Source organism: Electrona antarctica (assembly GCF_951216825.1).
Source record: "Electrona antarctica genome assembly, chromosome: 1".
NCBI classification, from domain to species: Eukaryota; Metazoa; Chordata; class Actinopteri; order Myctophiformes; family Myctophidae; genus Electrona; species Electrona antarctica.
Genome location: NC_136806.1, coordinates 16,673,924 through 16,693,708, shown reverse-complemented (window position 1 = coordinate 16,693,708; position 19,785 = coordinate 16,673,924). Strand labels below are relative to the sequence as shown.

Sequence of the window (19,785 nt, the reverse complement as noted above, 5' to 3'; positions counted from 1 at the left end):
TTGTACGAGGAATAACATTAACTGACATGATGATGCCTTTTGATCACTTAACATAAACCGTAATTTATGCTTTGTCATATACAGTGTTTGACATTGTGAGCTTGTATTAAGCTATTATTCTCGATATTGTTTAGCATAAATAAAAAAGCAAAAGGCCAAAGCAAAAGGCCCAAAATGGGGCCACTACTTTGAAAGTGAGTAAAACTAAATTAAGTAATAATAAAAAAGTTAAAGTAAGAGTTTTAAAGAAAGATATTTTGGTAATTTTATTAATAATGGTTTTCATGTTTACCTGTTGCATCAGTTCTCATATGCCGTTAGTCCTGTGATGTAGAATGAGTACACTACTTTGCCTAAGCTACAGCCTGGTCTTTGTACTGGAAAATGCAGTGCAACTAAGCTGAACACTGATAACATTGATAACAATGCAAATGTGCATGTTCCTGGAACTCCAATAACCACATGCATAGGCCTACTGCTTTGGAACATATAAATGATGGCACTGCTGCTGAGAGAGAGAGAGAGAGAGAGAGAGAGAGAAATAATGCTATTAAAGTTTTCAGGGAATGTTACTTTATATTCTTTTCCACAATGGCCAGGAGAGTGTGCTGTTGATCTCTCATGGCCTATGGCCATTTCACCTCGGTCTGAGGTAACAGCACAGTGCAACTTTCCTGGCAAAAGTAAACTGAACTTGTACAAACATGTAGCCAATGCTCCATAATGTCTCGCAGATAAAGGCCAGTCCACACTAGCCAGTAGCCACCAATGCAAGTGTAATGCTTAATTGGGTCGTCCACTCACAGTTAACAGCCTTTGTATTGAGTTTGTGCTTGAAATGTACTGTAATTCTGCAAACTGTTAATAAATTCTTCAATCAATCAATCAATCAATCAATGCAACTCTTGACTTTCAACCATTATCCCAAATGGCAGTTGGACTGGTCACTGGCCTTAGGCTATAACTGTTTTGTTGCAACAAGGAGTTGCAACTATAGTTGCATTGGTGCGGTCTGGGTCTGGCATTAGTTAGTGCGGTCTTGAGACATTGGTGCGGTCTTGAGAAGTAATTTGCACACATAACGGGAGACAGCTACCATTTCCAGATTTCCATAGCTTCCTTGACCATGAACCAATGGGGATGGGATGGGGCCGACGACCAATCCGCATGCACAATCAGTTATTGATATGTTTCAGGTGCGACATCGAGTGTTTCGTTTCGTTGGAAATCTTCGAAGAAAATCTGACATACTGTAATTAGACATTTCATTAGGCTACAGTTTCTACATAGGCTAATATTGTGTTCTAGTTGTGAAGATGGTCGCCATCATCCGTCTTTCTACTGTGTATCGATTTGCCAAAAGCACAGTGCAAAAACATTACAGAAAGTATAAGAAACACTTCAACGAAAAACACAAATGCGTCACCGTGGTTGACGACAAGGTATGACTATCATTTTTGGTGAAAGCCTTTAATAATGTTGGAAATTGTGCCTGAATTAGGCTAATTGGCAAAATGTTCCACAACTTCCATACACAATAATTATTTAATTGGTTTGTGGGATCAACTTCACGTAGCCTTTGAGCTTTTGTCTGTTCCCTCTGCAGATGGAATCCGACTTTGTAGGCTATTTAAAATGTATGCCTTTCTTTAAAAATGTGAAGCTACATAAGTTGCATTTGTAGCTGGATCCTTTCATTATGTCATGAATATGTTGTCTTGTCTTTATGGAAACTAAGGCAAAGTTGCTCAGGTCTTCCAGTCTTGACTTTGCAGCAAACATAAAATGTAAGTAAATAGGCCTACCAGTATGAGAAATGATGACAGACAATGTTATGGTCATTTAGTTCTAGTAAAGGCTGGATTTTATTACAGCCAGGTAGGCCTATGTAAAAAATACAATATATTCTCTAGTAGTATTAATCTTAGTTTTAGAATATGGATGGACAGATATAACATGATTTGGTGACATTTTTGCTTAGTGTAAAATATAAAATGTGTTAACTCTTATGATAGGCTACAACTAAATCAATTAGACATAGAAATACAGAGTAGCCTGTATATATACACTTCCTCAAAAAGCTGATTTTTTTTTAATACTTCAAGTAGCCTACAGTTAGAGTTGTTCAAACTACAGTAAGTAGTAGTTGTTAAGTAGTTAATTTGCATTACAACTGCTTGTGAGACAGCACTATAATTTAAGTTACAGTATGACCACCATATGTACAATAGAGCAAAAGTACTATTGCCACCTTAGAGTATACTCTAAGATTGCCACGCACAGAGCAAACAGCTTTTTCCATGAGTCCACTTCAGTGGGTTGCTCAAGAGGCAGCCTGCATGCCACTTTCATCATGTAACAGCAATTATGATACTTCCTCTTTTGTGACTTGCGATGGTCGAGAGACTTCTCTTTCAGGCAGGAAGTGACAGGAAGTGGTGAAGTGTTGAGGCAGTGTATCAACCTTTGGTGGATCACTCTACTGTGTGTGTGAGACGTTTAGCATTGTTCTTTTGGCTTATTGGAGCTCGTACCATATCGTCATGGCAAATAACCGTAAAGGTCTTGGCATTCCCGTTGGCCATATGGTGAGTGGCAAATCAACTATTTTGTTATGTTTGGCTAGTTTCATCATCAAAATAAACTAGAGATGCAGTGGCTGTGAATGAATAGGCTACTGTACTGTATGATGGCACAGAGCTGGGTCAGGTCTTTTTAAAAGACTTGCATTCAAGGAAAAGTTAATGCCTTTGGATGCTATTAGTAAAGAGATTGTTGTAGTTGATGGTTTGTTGATGGATCTAGTATTAAAACGGTTATTTGAGTTTGAGTTCTCTTGACATGTTTCGTGTTTTTTAGTGATGCTAGATCTAATCAGGCTCTGTTCTACTGAAACAGACAATCACTGTTGTCTAGGTTGGTTTTGTCATTCTGATAAAGGTATCTATAACTAATATCAAGCGCTTTCTGTCTCTGCGTATTGTGCACACGATGTATAATTACTAATGCGTCTTTATGAGAGGCAATGGACTCCTATGCTGTACATCCTTCAAGTTCTTAAAGAACGGTTATCGAAGCCTATGTTCTTCTTCTGGAACACTGTTATTTCTTATAAGCCTGAAAAGAAGAAACGCACAGAAGGAAGCCAAATTGGGTCTGTGTTTTGAGTCGCGTTAATGAAAGGCGGAGAGACATATCAGGCCCTACTCTTTCAGGAGGATATGGTGGTTGTTGTGAAACAATGACTGAGTCACTTGAATTGAACCGACGTCTACTTTGGAAGCTGTGAATGAACGGTCTAGTAGTGCCACACCCTCTTCCCACCGTATGACACACCAACGGTGTGTCATGCGGTGTACTGCAGACCAGTGGTTCTCAACCAGTGGTCCGGGGGGACCTCCAGTGGTCCTTGAGGGGGTTCCTGGTGGTCCCCAGCCAAATGATGGAGAGTTGGTAACCAAATGGACCCTTAAGAGCTTTAACTCTTGAGAGTGTAAAACACATTATTGTTAAATATCTGCATTACTTAATTTACAAGTCTACACAATTAGAGAAGGTAGAATAATTTATATTTTGATCAATGTTTGCCTGTTATCTCTCCTAATGGTACTACATCAATACAGCATGGAATTGTGGACAAAATGTTTGGGTCTGAGAGACTAAATCTCATCAAATCACCATTTGATGAGATATAAGGCCTATTCATAGTCTGGATTTTCGGTGGTGAGGTGACCACCGCTCCGATGGTGAGCTGACCACCGGAGCTGAAATAACGTTGAGCGGTGGTGAGTAAAAACAGAGAAGGGCTGGAGCGGTGGCGGTGGTTTGCTCTTCACCGCGGCTCGTGACGTCATGTTGTAGTTCGGTGGTCACCTCACCACCGAAAATCCAGACTATGTATGAGCCTTTAGCCTCTCAGACCCAAATTGGCATTGGCTCAAATGCCCAATAAATAATGTACATACATAGTCACATAGATATGAAAAGGGTTGAAAACCACTGGTGTAGACCTACTCTAGCTAAACAAAAAGAACAGCATGCTCACAGCATGCTCATCACACTTTCCAATTCAAAACATAACTTTTGTGTATCCTGAAAGTATTTACCTCTGCTTTTTACATTTTCTGTCTAAAAAAACCCACTGAGGTTGTATTTTGGCACCCACGTTATCTCTTCATCTCTCTATTTCAGAGCCAGGCGGTATCAGATGGAGGTATGTGCTTGCGCATGTGTACTATGCTGTCATATTTTCAAAGAACTGAAACATGTCTATGCATGACACTTAAAGCATTGATATATCAGTCTCCTGCGATGCTCAGTTTGTGCTGCTGCGTGCGTTTCAGAGCTGAACATGTCTGTTCGAGGCCATGGAGGCAGCAGTTCCAGTCTTCCAGGGAGTCCGGCCGGAGAGGCTGGTCATCAGAACAATGTTCTGAGCTGGGCTGTCTGCTTCGAGAAGCTACTGGAGGACCCCGCGGGAGTGCGGTACTTTACGGTGAGAGACACAACACCGTCATACACAGACGGACTGGGAAATGGACTGGTACTCGAGACTAGGGTTCCGGTTCTTTTTCAGACCCGGTTACGCTATTGAAGGACCGGAATCGGTTCTATAGTATTTAGAACCCTTTCTGGAACCGTTTTTTATGATACTGTCAGAGCTGGAATGTGGACTTGACATCTGCTATTCAAATTCAATACCGGTGGTTCTGAAAAGTTTTAATTTCACTCTCAGAGTTAAAGAGAACCGTTAAGGAATCGGACCGTTAAGAGGGAATCGTTAAGGAACTGGAGTCGTTAAAATCTTAAAGATTCCCAACACTATTCGAGACAAGCAGAGACACACACACACACACACACACACACACACCAACCACACACACACACACACACACACACACACACCAACCACACAAATGTCATTACAGTACCATTTTAAAATAATGACATGAACAGAGGTCTGCCAGTGGTGACCTGTTATCTCCATATTTGTACTCTTTCCGGCTCCCTGTAAATTAAAGGTAGGGGTAATATAAGTGATTTTCTTTGGTTAAAAAGTGTTAATAGCTCTATATTATGATAGTACTAATTGCTATAGAGGGCTATAGAGGTTTCCTTGACTGGAACACTATTAGATGAAGCTGATAAATGGGTAATCTCTCCTCATTGGCTGAAATGTTGTTTATGGGGAGACTCATGTTACTGAACAAATGCTCTAATAGCAATGATTACTATCTAAATATGATGCTTTAACCTTTTAACAAAATTTGTAAAAAAAATATCACGTACCCTACCTTTTTTAAATGTCCTACTTCGTCACACAACATTGTTTTGCAGAAGTAGCGTGCAAAATAGCCAATCTTCAAGCTCAGACCGCATCTCATCGTGATGTGCTGTAAGCTTGTAGATCTAGCATCTTAGCTATGTTCAAAAACAATAGAAAAGTGGAATAGTGTTGTGTGGGATACAGTATTTGACCAATGAAAAGTAGTACCAAGAAGTTGTGACTAATAACTATACTGGCTCCATTGGAACACAGGTTTTTCCCCCCATATCCTGATAACCTTTTTATTTTTGACTGTTTGTGATGCGTTTGTTTCTACAGGCCTTTTTGAAGTCTGAGGTCAGTGAAGAGAATATTCTGTTCTGGCAGGCTTGTGAAAAGTTCAAGAAGATTCCAGCTAGAAGTTCAGGCAAGGTATGGAAAAGTTGATTCCTTTTCTATTTAGTGTATCATCCCTCTTTTCACAAAACTCTACAACACTGCCTGGAGCCTATCCCTGCCCTGGCTAAAAAACAACCAGTCTTGTGATCACGTATGACTGTCAGTCCACAATAAAGTTGGCCCTAGCAATAGTTTTAATCCTATCCTATCCTATTTTCTCCTTAAAAAAGATATATAGCATCTCTTCTAAATCCAGTGTATTTACACTACATTTTTAATGTACTGTTCATTAATATGCTCTGTCCCGTCTAAATAAACAAATAAAGTAAAGTAAACTGGTGGCTCATTGTGTAAGAGTGCGTATCCAACGGACGTTTGGAAAGATCCAATATGTCAATGATACCGGCTACACCAGACACACAGACACCAGGCCCTGGATATGCATGCTCTAATAATAGGATCGGCTCTATAAAATAGGATGCCCACACGCGCACGTATAATTTGTCTCCCAAATGGAGACAAATTGGGCAAATCTGCGCGCGCCCACAGATCTGGTGTAGCCAGGAGGGTTTCACAGGTGGATTATTTTCGCGGACTGCGCATACGTCACACGGGCTCTGTGTAGCTCGCCCGTCAATAAGGCTATAATGAAGGCTACCGTCTTTCTGTATAGTGAACCCAGTTCTTCTGACCCAAGGCATTTTCACTGCATGGCATCCCCCCTCTCCCCTGCCTTTCCTGTCAACCTTGATACTAAATCTATTTATTAAAATCTGGCTATGTAAAATTAAACGCAATGGAACTCGTACTGAAACCGAAAACTGACATTGTTTGTCATGCCGTCTTATTCTGTCACATTTGAGCACTTTTAGGTTCATGCAGGGTGTTTATGTGATTGTGTTCTTGTTTGCAGTTAAAAGAAGAGGCTGCCACTGTCTACAACACATACCTGTCCGACAGCGCTCCGTGCTCTGTCAACATCGACGATACAGCCCGAATAGAGAAGCAAGACCTCCAGCAACCCACACCTCACATATTTGACAAGGCTCAGACACAGGTCTGACGCACGCACGCACGCACGCATGCACACAGTCACTTTCAAACACCTGAAACCATTAACATAATGTCTTACACAACACTTTCATGGCACATTTTCCAGTTGAAAATGCGTTGTCGTTTGTCCTCACTGCTCTCTGTGGTGCTGTGCCCGTCAGGTGTTCAAGCTGATGAAGATGGACAGCTACAGACGCTTCGTGCGGTCCCCTCTCTACCTGAGCTGCACCGTGGCCAGTGTGGGCAGCAAGCCTCTTCCAACACTTGTTTCTAAACCAACCTCCAAGGGATCCTGGGAGGACATGTTCACTGTGAGTGTGTGTGTGTGTGTGTTTTACTTCATTGAATGTTTTATGTTATCAATCGATATTCATTTTTAACAGTACGAGTTTAAAAAGACACAACACTCAAAACAATACAAAATCAAAATGCCAAAATATACAGTTATGCCATCTGAGAGTGTGGTCTAGCAAACACCAACTCGGAACTCCTGGATCGCTTGCCCTCCACACTCTCCTATCTAACATCAGGTTCTTGAGCTCTACAGTGTTAGAGCTGTAACGCCGCAGTGTGTGTACGTAGGTTGTGCGCTTCGTTCCCCTCCTGCCTCTGCCCTGGGTTGGCTCCCAGGGCCTCTAGTTCTGGGTGCCTGACGCAGTGCCCTGCCAGCTTCAACCTTCTCTCTCTGACTGTCTGTGACCCGTGGTAGGTCCACATTTCTGATGCAGTCCGTCCATGTGACATCTAGTGCCATTCGTATCATTCTTGTATAGACTCCATCCAGGGCTCTTTCCTGTTGTGCTGTGAGGGTCCATGTCTCAGCCCCATACAGCAGTACTAACTCCACAGTAGCTATCTTAAGGTCTACTCTTTTCTGATTTCCACACACTACTCATCCCATAATAATACCCCTATGAGCATCCACGGCTTTGGAGAAGTATTTTGCAAAGTAGCCCAGGCACATTGACCCCTTTTCCAGCAAAATAACTTTGGTTCTAGAACTGGTCCCGTTCCCATCTGCATCTTCCAACCTGAATAGTGACACGCCCACTTTGGTTCCCACTTCAGGGCAAGAAGAAGTATTTTGTGGTTCCAGGGATCTGAACCAATTCATTTGGTTCAAAATTAGTCGGGATAAAAAAGAACAGAACCGCTTCAACCCCGGTGGAAAAGGGGCCATTGAGAGCTGTGAAACTTTTCTTCCTCTTCCCTGAGCCATCCTAAACTGTTTAAGAGTGATCTGGTATTACAAAGAAAAAACACTTCAAAACACAATGTCTTCCTTGACCACATTCAAACTGACGTCCCTATATGTTGGTCGTAGGTGAGTCCTAGGGTAAGTTAAGTTAAGTAGAAATCCCTCACAGACACTGCATTAGAGAGCGAGAGAGAGAGAGAGAGAGAGAGGTGCGCCAGAGCATTATGGAAAGCCAAGAAGCAGCTTTGCATTTATTCATATCAATTCTATTCCAACGGCTTGGTTTCACTTTCTCCCAACAGAACGGTCCAGTTGGAAAGAGCACTGCGACGCATCAAAAGAGAGGATCGTTGGGGGGTAAACTAAACGACGATACAGTTTAAAATACATTATTCTCCACTTCCAAGGTCCTGTTGTTACAGTGTTTCTTCCCTATGTAGCTATAGACGTGTCCCAGACGGTCTCTGTGTGCCGAAACGATTCACAGATGAAGTCAAACAGCAGTGTGGAACTTGGCTCCCTCTTCAGGCAAATACAGGTAATGAATGGTTACTGGTTGCTGCTCAATATGAAGTCTAAGTCACAGCTTTCTCTCTATCCATCTCTCTATCTCTCTCTCTAGCTCTAGCTAACATTCGACAAATTAGACCCTTCCTCACCTCAGAGTCAGCTCAGCTCCTTATTCAGTCATATCAAAACTTGACTATTGTAACTCTCTCCTTACTGGCCTACCGGCATGTGCACTTCATGAGCCTCTCCAATTGATGCAAAATGCAGCAGCTCACTTGGTCTTCAACCAGACAAAATTCTCACGTCTCCCCACTTGGCTCCTGGTTGGCTCCCGGTTGCTGCACGGAGTACAAAACTCTGCTGTCCTTCAAAGCAACCAAAGGTATGGCACCCCATATCTTCAAAGAAGAACATTCAGTAAAAATGCCAGGACAACGCACCATACGTCTCAAACTCTTCTCTCTTCTGGCTCCAAAACTATGGAACGCACTTCATCAGAACTGCAGACTCGTTCCCAATCTTCCACCGTAGTCTTAAAACCCACCTCTTCAGACTCCATCTTAGCCCGTAGCACTTGACGTAGCACTTGCCCTAGCCTTGATGACCTATACGCGTATGCAAAGGCTCAAAATGTAAGTTAGATAGCATTTCATGTAGACATAGCACTCTATATAGTGTATACAAATATTTAAATTATATTCCACTGTTAAGTTATATTCCAATTATATTCCACTTATGACGTATATATGATTCTTGATGGCTATTTTTATGCATTTGATGTATTACCATGTGGTGTTCCTGCTTACTGTAAATTGCTCTGGATTAATACCTAAATTGTAGCTCTCTCTCTTTATCTCATTCTCTATCTCTCTTTTATCTCTCTACTAATCAAACTTCCTACCTCCTTATATTCATCTGCCTGAATCAGAATGGCCGTTCGAGTCCCTGTTCCCCAGACCATGGGGGTGGGAGTCTTCCGGGGCTGGAGGGGGGCTACTGCTGCGTGTACCTGCCTGACGGCAGTGCCTCGCTGGCCCCCGCACGGCCCGGCCTGCTCCTCCGAGACATGCTGGCCAGCCTGTGTGAGAAGAGAGGTTTCCCACTCAAAGATGTCGTCATCTACCTCCGTGGCAAAGACAAGGTGAGCTCTTATTTCTGTCAGACCCACGGCTTCAGTTTAGTCCGCAAATGGTTATGCCTACATGGCTGTCACAATTACAAATTAAAGGCTTAAATCAGGCTTTCATTTCCGTCACTTAAGTCTTTTCCTTGAGTGGGGGCGGTCATTCCACAGTTTGGGTTAAAAGCTAAAGCATACTAACCTGAATCTGGTCCCTCTCGGGACGATGTACCCCGAGCCATTTCTGACCGGAGAGAGATATGTGGCCGCTAGAGGCGGGATCAACGCGATACTGATGACGTATTGAAGCGCTGCCACAGTGCACATGTAAACGCAACCTAACAAGACTACAACTCCAAATTATTATGGTGATATCAAAATGTTGGTCCCGTTCTTTACGATTTATCGTTTCTGCTTGAGAGAGCCCAGATCCAGGCAGGAGGAGGGAACTTGTGAACTCAATACTGCCGCAATCTGGTGGAGTCAGGTTAAAAGCATGCAGTCCACACCAGCGCAACTTTATGCAATTAAACTGTTGCAGAACGTTGCAGAGATCAGCATTCTGACTCACTGCATCGCAAGTGATTCATCTTGTTATCTTGTAATCTATCAGTGGTGCGCATGCATGCATGTATTTGGCTGCCGACCCCCATCTCAAAATGTTTTGTTCCAGGGACCCCCAGAAGCAAAGATTTGAGGTGCAAATATATATATAACACACACACACATTTTCAAGGTTTTTCTAAAATCTCCCCACAGCAACCCCTCTCCTTGGACCAGGACTGTTCAGTGGTGAGGGACAAGGAGGTCGACCTGGAACTAAGGGTCACCATTGCGTGAGTTAACCACATGCAGCACTTCTCCTTCTGTTCTGCCCACATGGCTTACCTTACACAGACCGGTTATCGAAGTGCACAATCTTGAGGCTCCTGTTGGAGCACCTGCCTTGGTGATGTAAAAATGACAGTGCTATATATGCGGCATTTGTGTACACGATCGTTTAGTGGGATTGTCTGATACACTGACAATTGGACTATATGGAGCTAAAAGTGGACTGCCTGGAATAATTCTGTTCCCTGGCTGCAGATCCTTCGACTTAACGTACTCAACTTTTTTTCTATTTATCCATATATCAATCCTCATTAATGCTCTAAGATGGTACAATTACTGTACTCTGTGTCTCAGAGGTAGACTGTAGAAATCTTGAAAATTAACAATGTTTTTCTTTTTATTGATGCATCTTTTATTCGCATGAGTCATGACAAATTAAATGCATGTCTGATGTTAACGGTTGCTGTGTTCACTGGCTGGTGTGTTTGTTTCAGGCTGGAGGTGTTGTTCACCGGGAAGACAGTGGGGGTCATTGTGAAGTCCAGTAAAAAGCTGCAAGATGCTCTCGCTGGGGTTCTCCTGAAACACCAGCTCAAACCACAGGATGCCATCGTCACCATGGTGTGTGTGTGTGTGTGTGTGTGCAGGGACGTAGGAGACGACGGGGGGGGTCACAGGGGTCAAGTCCACCGTGGGCTGATGATCTTATATGGGCTGCCGGCCGCAAAACTGAACGGGAAAATAAGTGTTAAAAGCCTCAAATGAGGCAGCCCCAGTCCTCTGAGTGTAAAAAAAAAGACAGGGACTAGGACCCTGCCTGCGGCCTCCCCAGTCCTCCACAGTGGAGCCGGCTTGCTGAAGTTGTGCGCACGCTCTGCAACCGGCTTAAACTCTGAGAACGGCTGGTCCCCCACACCTACCCCACGCACCCCACCCCACCCTCGCGGTGTGTTCTGTTTGTTGTGGTGGGGGAAAAGAGAGAGGAGAGCAGTCATAATGCCGGCGAAAAGATAATTCTTGGGTTTTTAGTACTGTAGTGCACACATTACGGTCGGACTATTATTTCTCCCTGGAAATAAAAACGTCTGGGTTTCCGAGGCTATGGTCGGACCGAATCAGGTAAAATCTTTAAAGAAAGTATAATGTTGTACTGTGTAGTACACTTCAAGGGAAAAGGCTCGCTCAACTCGGGCAATCTTTTAAAGGTTCAGGCGTGTGCTGGGTGCAGATGCAAAGAGAAAATCCGCACTCTCAGACGTAGTAAGAGTCTTGTTTAATAATGGAGATGATCCGCAGCAGCAGTCAAACCAGACAAATGCATCAGTGTCAGAATTTCCACAGCTGTTGTATTGTGTAGTACAGGGGTTCTCAACGTTTTTGGCCGGGGACCCCCGGAAATGCTTTGGCAATGTCTCGGGACCCCCGCCCCGCCCCCTCCCGACCCCCAATATAAATTGACTGCTACAATAACCTTCAACCATTTTGGGCGGGAACCCCTTTTGGTGTTTTAAGCATTGTTATAATTTAGCTATTGAAAAATAGCAGATCTACAAGCTCATAGCGCGCCACCGAGTGGCGCGCTACGAGCTTGTAGGTCTGCTATTTTTACATTTTTTTAAAAAAATCTTTTTTTTTTTGAAAATAATTTGGGGACCCCCTAAAATAATTTGGCGACCCAAGGGTTGAGAACCCCTGGTGTAGTACAGCTGTGGTGTGGCGTGTGCTGTGGCACCCACGGCTGTGCTCTGTATTTTTCAGTATGTTCTTATCAAGCCATGGATGGGCTTATTGCTGACGTTGTTGTCACCCATACTTTGAACCTAGACCAGGGGTGGGCAACTTTAACGATGGAGAGGGCCACTATATTTCCACACTCACTCCCTAGGGCCATATATTACTGTCGTAGCAAAAATAGCCGATCTACAAGCTCAAAACGCGTCGCGCTGCGACTCGTTTTGAGCTTGTAGATCGGCTATTTTTGCTATATTAGAATTGAAATCTTGCATTATTTTTTGCTATTTTTGAATTGGAGTCCTGAAAATTAACATTTTTATGTAATTTCAAATGCCTTTAATTATATGTGTGTTGAGCATTGGGCTACTAATTTAGACTGCAGTAATTAAAGCGGGTCATGTTTGCATGTTGTGGAATTGTAAACAGCTGAAACCAATATTATATCAGTATTCTGACATTAACCTGAGGGCCGCATTAAGTGAAGGTGGGGCCGCATGTGGCCCCTGGGCCGCCAGTTGCCCACCCCTGACCTAGACTATTCCCAGTTACAGTACCAGTGTTCCCACTAATTAAATGATAAAGCGAAGAAACGCTCTAAAACCGGACCAAATTGCTCTAGAACCACGGACTGGGCCACGGACTGGGCCGCTGACTGGGCCGCTCGAGAATTGTCCCCTGTAGGTTGTAACTTAGCCAGACATACGTGTGTGGGTGGGTGTGTGTGTGTGTGTGTGGGGGGGGGGGGGGTACGTACAGTTTGGATAGAGCTTCCGCATGGTAGCAAACTAGGGATGCACCGATATGGATATTCATGGCCGATACCGATGTTTAATAAAAATAACAATTTAGCTGATGCCGTTAATTGTTTTTTTGTTATTTCCCACTTTTGTGCCAGGGAAACAAACAAAAGAAATCATTATAAAACACAACTTTTCCAAATCTATTTGTTAGGCTGCACCAACATACAGTAGCCAGAAAAAAGTTTGACGCATCCCAACCACGGATGAATATTGGCTACTGCCGTCGGTGAACGTCGACTTCATTTGCAGACACTGATACATTATATTGATACGTTTTTATTTCCTGTGATTTCAGGCTGGGTGTCCTGATCCCATCAACATGTGCACCAATGTGTTCAAACTGGCCAATAAGAAGCTCCAACTAGACAAGATCAAAGGTGAATATACTATACCTGTACACTAATTCACAATGCAGCGTTTGACCATTAAACTGTGATGCATGCGAGCTCCGGATTGTTCCAAGATTTCTGTATCCTGGATCAACAACACTCAACACTATTTATTAATTCATTTGTCTTATCCCTCCACCTTTTCCTTTCGTTCTGCATGCTCCTGGAGTACTTTAGCTTGATGAGCTGATGTGCTGTACCTCTTCACGGTGCTCTGCTGCCTCAGCTTGGTGCTAGTATATCCTACAGCAGGGGTGCCCACACTTTTTTGACTTGAGAGCTACTTTCAAAATGACCAGCTCAACAAGATCTACCCACCTAAAGAATTATTAAACTTTTTACTGAAAATAGTTTAAATATGTACATGAGGGGGCTTTGGAATAGCTGAGCTGGAGTTACATAATTATAGACAAATGTACTTGGAATGGGAAATAGAGGGAGAGAAATGGAATACCGGGGTTTTTTGTATTCAATTTGTAATGCTACTGACCTTTGTGCACAGCAACACTCTTGAAAACAAAAGATTGCATTGTGGGTTTGAGCTGACAGGCCCTTTTTGATATCAATCAATCAAGTCACCTTAATTCAAGTGGTAGATGCCAAAAATATCGATATCTATTCTTTATATTTCAATTAAATATTATTTAGGGGTATGTCATGTGATCTACCTGCATAGCCTTTGTGATCTACTGGTTGATCGCGATCTACCTTTTGGGCACCCCTGTCCTACAGGGAGCACTTTAATCCTTACCTCACTGATTTCACCGTTTCTCTGCGCAGTGCGCACACTTAAATACTCACTGTTAATGGAGAAAAAGGTTTGTCTCTATAGCACAAAGTAATGACTTCTTAGACAAAGTCTTGGTCTTGTGTCAAAACATTGAATATTGCTGTCCATAGTTGTCACTAATGTCTGTGTTCTATATACCTATAATAGTATAGGTAATTATTTAAATGCCACTGACCATGGGTGTCACTAATATTCTCTGTGTGGTTTATATTAACAGGTCCAAGCAGTTCCAGACACATTTCAACCACTCAGGTAAGCTTTCGCTCATAGAGGCTATACGACCACAACTTGCACAACTTTATATTACTTGAGATCTAGAGAGTCTTCGGGGTAGAACGGAACAGACTGGAGAACTGATCAGTGGTAGATAGTAAGTATTGTGGAGCCGTGAGGCCCATATGGCAGGAGCCTATCTCCTGTTTCCTTAGCGTGAGGCTGCTTGATGTACAAGTACACCCCCTTGACATGTCACATGAAGCTAGTAGTACATCGCAGGGACTTACCCCCTCAAAACCCATGCTGCTTTTAGTCTTTAGGTTTGATGGATGGATGGTTAGTTTATTTGGAGTCCTCTTTGTTCAATGACCCCCCCCCCCCCCCTAGTAACGTAGATAGAGGCCCAGGGAATGTAGGGCAGAGACTGGGCGGAGGAGAACATGGAAGTGGGTCCTGTCTCTCTATACAGCAGAACTTGAAAATTGGCATCTGGGAAGAGTTTAGCGTGGCATGATCTCAAAGAGATTCTATAACAAGAGATGCAACTCCTTAATTTTTTTGGAATCACCACTAGATGGCGCATCAATCCAAGATGGCGGCAGCGCTTTCTGAATTAAAGTTAAAGCATTCTGAGAACCCATCGGCCGAAAATAAAGGAAAAACGGTGAGTCAACAGTCTGTCGTGAGAGACTAAAGTTAATGTAACACTTGTAACACTTCTTCCCTGCCCTACTTACTGTAACACGCATGCATGGACGTGCGTGCATGTCCATACATGCATGGGCACACATGCACCCTGACATTCTGAATGAATTAGAATATATATCAATACATATTCATATTCTAATATGAATGTATATCAATTTCTGCTTTGATTCATTCATAAATATGATTAATAAATGAGTAAATCATTATAGTAGTGTATATTTCTAATACATTTTCACTGTTCAACACGGACAAGTTCTGTAGAAGCATTAAATATAACCGTAGAATAGGTTTGTACAGCATGACTTTTTAATGTTTTTTTTTTTTAAAGCAACCCGAAGTTGTGTCATCACACCAAAATGGTGCAGACATTGGGTGCTAGTTGTTACTATGGGACTTATTGGGAGTTTCATCTCTTGTTATTGAACCTCTTTGATGATCTCGGGTGGAACGTCCCCCCAAATCTCGGCTCATAACTCGATTCATTGATGTTCGTAATAATGTAATGTTATCCCCCAGACAATTTAAACTTTGTTTTCGTGCTTTATAAATCTTGTCCCATTTATTGTCAAATCTAATGAATGCAATGCGGTGTCTATACCTTCTGTTGTGCACGTGGCTTTCTGTATTCTGCCTTTGCGCCAAGGAAGCTTACAGAAGGAAGAGACACCGCTGACGTCATGGTACGCGCCATAACACTTTCATGGACGCTTTCATGGGAGGCAAATCTCACACCGGAAGTTCAATGAATACATGGCAGTGAATGGAGCCGGCTGGACCAGCTCGTGAACAAACATTATTTCTGAACAATTGAGACCTTTGTCATATGTCCTAGGTTCACGAATATAAAAGAAGACATATCACAGCTTGTTGTTTTCTAATCACTTGCTGTTCGATGTGCACAGTAGTACATCATTTTATGGAGCATCTAAACAGCGGTGGGTATCGTTTCCGTCTCTGAGGTATCGCGAGATTCGCCTGCCAGGCAGGAAACGGTTGCAGGTATCGAGATACTTGGTATGTTCAGAAAGGTACTTTGTGCTCTTTAGATACCTCTATAAAATGACACTGTACACATCAAAAAGCAACACAGCAGACAATGTGTCATTCAGAATTTATCAGAAATAGTGTTTGTTCATGAGCTATGCATATGTATGCATTCCAGTGATTACACCAAACTTCCGGGTGTAGTTTGGCTCCCATTGCGCGACGAATCTGCCGTCTGGAATTGCATGACTGCGAAAATGGCGTTTGTGACCTTACCTCCTTTCCATATACCTTGCTTTGTGCCAGGAACGGGGATCGGCTGCTGGGGGCGCGGAGATCCAGTCATGCCCGGAGTCTGGCTGTGCCAAGAACCAGCCCAAGCCCAGTAAGAACGACATAGATGGTAGGCCCCCCAGTATGTTGATCTAGTTGCCGTCCTTTCTTAACCACTTAAACCCTAAATACTTTGTTGACCAGGGCCCTATGCTAAATTGGCCCTCTCCTTTGAACCCTTTACACCAAATCTCTTCGCAGAAAATAACCGATCTACAAGCTCACAACTTGAAGCTTACCATGGACAGAGCTTTGTGTTATGAGCTTGTAGATCTACTATTTTCGCTGAATGTTGGCCTATTGTTACAGAAAGTTCACCTTTTATGACATGCCCAGAATGGGGACGCTGGGGTTCATGTGGTTAATTTTCTAGATCTGATTGCTGGGGGGCAGGTCAACATGGTCCTGTGTTCATCTTTGTGGGCTGACTGAATTAGGGATAAATCTTAGGTTCCCTTCCACCCTGAATTGTGCCGGTAGCTGTTGACAACATAATCGAATCATGAACTTAGCAATTTCTGTCTGTCTCCCTGTCTTTCACAGCGAGACAGTGTCAATCTGTAAATCCTTCTTGGTATTAGTAAGAACTCAAAATACAAAGCTCTTTGTGCCAAAAAGGAAATCACAAAAGAAGCATCTGGCAAAGGCAGAAACATTTCTTATGCCACATTCTGCATGCCTGCATGGAAACTGGATGACGGGGGCATTTGGCAAAAATAGCCAAAGTCATTGGGGGTCAATATAAGTAGGAAAATGAGCCTACGTCATTTAGTCTGGAGTTGTCCTTTAAGATGAGTTCTTTGGCCAACAGAGGATGGACTAAATGTCAGAAAATAAATGACCCAAAAATGAGTCCTTCATCTCTTGCTTTTACTCCACATATTGAAATGAGTGCAGTGGTAATGAATTGCCCTCTACTCAAAGTGATTGACCGGTTAGTCATCCATGGCATTCTAAAGTACTTTCAGTACCGTATTATATAGTTTAGAATAATTATGATTTGACTTGCGTTGAAGGACATTTTCTCTTTCTGTCAGGGCTAATGGATATGTTGTCTAAGGCACAGTTCAGGGCTGATGATCAGCGAGGTCTCCTGACCAAAGAACACCTGACGATGCCCGTGTTCCTCCGGCTGCCCTCGGACGAAGAGCGGGTGGATCCAGAGGGAGACGATGGATCCATCAGCGGAAGCTCAACGACACACACTACAGAGGGAGTGGATGACGGCATCAAGCGTGCTTCAAGTTCAGCTGGAGGAGCAAAAAGCGCCGATTCTAAAAAGGACTTAAAGGAAACAACACTTTGAATGTGACTGCCTGTGTGAGAGCAGGTAGGCTATTTAAGGATGTTTGAAGGCCATTTTAAGGATATGTTCTCAAAAGCTCGGGTAAACTCGATGTCTCCAACATGGCCTTGGTGAATAGTGGACCACAATGAATTTATCACTGAGTAAAAACTAGTCATGCACTTTTTACTTTTATTTTGTGAATGTCTATGAATAAGCTCCAAATCAGTGGACTGCTGCTGTCACTGTAATGCGTTGTAATCATCACGCAGTGTTCTTATGTGGTGAAGTGTTTAATTTGCATATGATATTTATGATCCATTTGGCCCGATTCACTAAGCTGTTTACACCCATATTTTGGGTCTAAACTTTAGACTCTAAAGGAACTTTCCAATCTTCCCATGTTAGTTGTCTGCTTCAGTAATCCTTTTTTCTTTTTTGTCTGTGAATTTTGCGGAGAGCCGCTCTTTCTCAAGTCTGCTCGGATGCAGACTTGCACGGATCCATAGCTTGCTGTGTACTGTATGTCATTGGAATTCCTTATTCTAAACTACTAACGTGGGAAGTTTGGAAAACTCCTTTACACCCAAAATATGGGTGTAAACAGCTTTGTGAACCGGGCCCATTATGAATTATGACTGAAAAGTAAGTAACCAGAACGTAAGTTATTTTAAAGTATTACTAAAAGGCCAAGCATGACCATAATGGGTGTGATCTGTTTTTAATAGTGGATTTGTTTTTTTTAATAATTTATAATTATTATTTATTAAAACACAACATTGAAACAGCTTTTGGTGTCTTTTGGAATACGCAATTATTATACATCTTGAGTTTTAATCTACGGTATACAAAAATGTTAAATGCTAGGGTACAGCATTCTTTCCATTTGATGTGACCTCGTGTCACAATGTAGCCATTATTTTTGATTCTGTCTAAACTGAGGATAGCCTACGCAGTCAGTGATTTGTTGAATGACCAAAAAAAAGAGCCTTTTCTGTTTTGACATTTGAAGTGTGTTTGCGCAGACTTTTGAACATTTTCTACTGTAATTATTTTTGGTTGTTTATATTTAAAGTGTGTTGTGCTTTATTCCTGTGTGTCTATGGTAATTATTTGATTACACGTTTGCTGTGTCGACACTTTGACAAGTCTTTAATAATTGGTCATGTGCTCTTCCTGTCGCCTCAGGCTCTCAGTATTATTATTAACATGGCATCAGTGAACATGAATGTACAGTATACTACATGGTGTACAGTGTGCAGAATTAAATAATGTTTTATGATCAATCAATCCTTGTAGGTGAAGTTATTGTTTGCAGATATATAGCAAACAGATTGTCCTGGGGGCGCATGCGTTGGTCCGACGTATTAACAGTCCGACATGCAACAGTCGTTGCCGGAAGACCCGGGTACTACTTTGTACTAACTAACAAATCACACCCGTGTGAACTGAGTGGTGTAAGGTCTTATATAGACTGATCAGCTGTGGTCTGATGTAATGTCTGACGTAATGAAATCACACGAAAAGACAGACAAACTAACAAAGCCAGTTGTAGGAGTGGTCAAAAATGTTACCGAGAAGCATCGTTGGGTCTTACCGGGTTTAAGACTCACCCGTGGCGTCTGTGGGCGGTTTGGGTAGGGTGTCGGACTATTGCGTGTCAGACTGTACGTCGGACCAAAGATATGCACCCATTTGTCTGCTTATTGGTGTCGTGTAAAATTAACAAATGGCCATTCTACAAACTCATAACGTGGCTGTGTTGGCTACTTTTCCTATTGTACTGCGATTGTTGTTTAAATCAATTTAGTTGATTCGTTTACGGGACTCCACCCGAAATGTTTTGTTTTCTCTCTTCTTTTTTGAGTGGTGCAAACCACTCCAACAACTGGCTTTGTTAGTACCCGTGTGTGTGTATGTCCCTCAAAAGAATGAGCATGGCGGAAAGAATGACTCGTTTCTCCTAATCCAGGGCGCTCTCCGTGGTGTTGAACGGATCGATATGCTGGCGCTTGTGCAATTTCCATCTGGCAGCGTCCTCTGATGGACAAGACCCTCAGACACCGTCCTATGACAGACAAGACCCCCTGGCAGCTGCCATATTAGAATAAATGTGCGCGACGAAGGGGAGGGGGGGGAGGAGGCTCCACTTTATTATACCACAGGTCG

The 19,785-nt window shown here is 42.7% G+C and overlaps 1 protein-coding gene across 5 annotated transcripts; it reads left to right on the top strand.

Annotated features, from left to right (window-relative positions):
* Positions 1 to 1,115: 1,115 nt before the first annotated feature.
* Positions 1,116 to 18,906, top strand: LOC306927308 (regulator of G-protein signaling 14-like). Of its 5 annotated transcripts, none has more exons than XM_079507017.1 (16): positions 1,117 to 1,442; positions 4,192 to 4,213; positions 4,344 to 4,495; positions 5,606 to 5,698; positions 6,579 to 6,722; positions 6,880 to 7,029; positions 8,219 to 8,273; positions 8,357 to 8,454; positions 9,355 to 9,567; positions 10,306 to 10,382; positions 10,872 to 10,998; positions 13,207 to 13,288; positions 14,308 to 14,342; positions 14,881 to 14,970; positions 16,305 to 16,401; positions 17,369 to 18,906. In XM_079507017.1, the coding sequence occupies exons 1-16, from the start codon at positions 1,317 to 1,319 to the stop codon at positions 17,635 to 17,637; spliced, it is 1,830 nt and encodes a 609-aa protein (XP_079363143.1). In that variant the 5' UTR covers positions 1,117 to 1,316; the 3' UTR covers positions 17,638 to 18,906. The 5 variants fall into 5 exon arrangements, with proteins under 5 accessions (XP_079363147.1, XP_079363143.1, XP_079363145.1 ...); XM_079507018.1 differs by having other exon boundaries at positions 1,118 to 1,442; positions 16,305 to 16,383; XM_079507019.1 differs by lacking the exon at positions 14,881 to 14,970.
* The last annotated feature ends 879 nt before the right edge of the window (positions 18,907 to 19,785 follow it).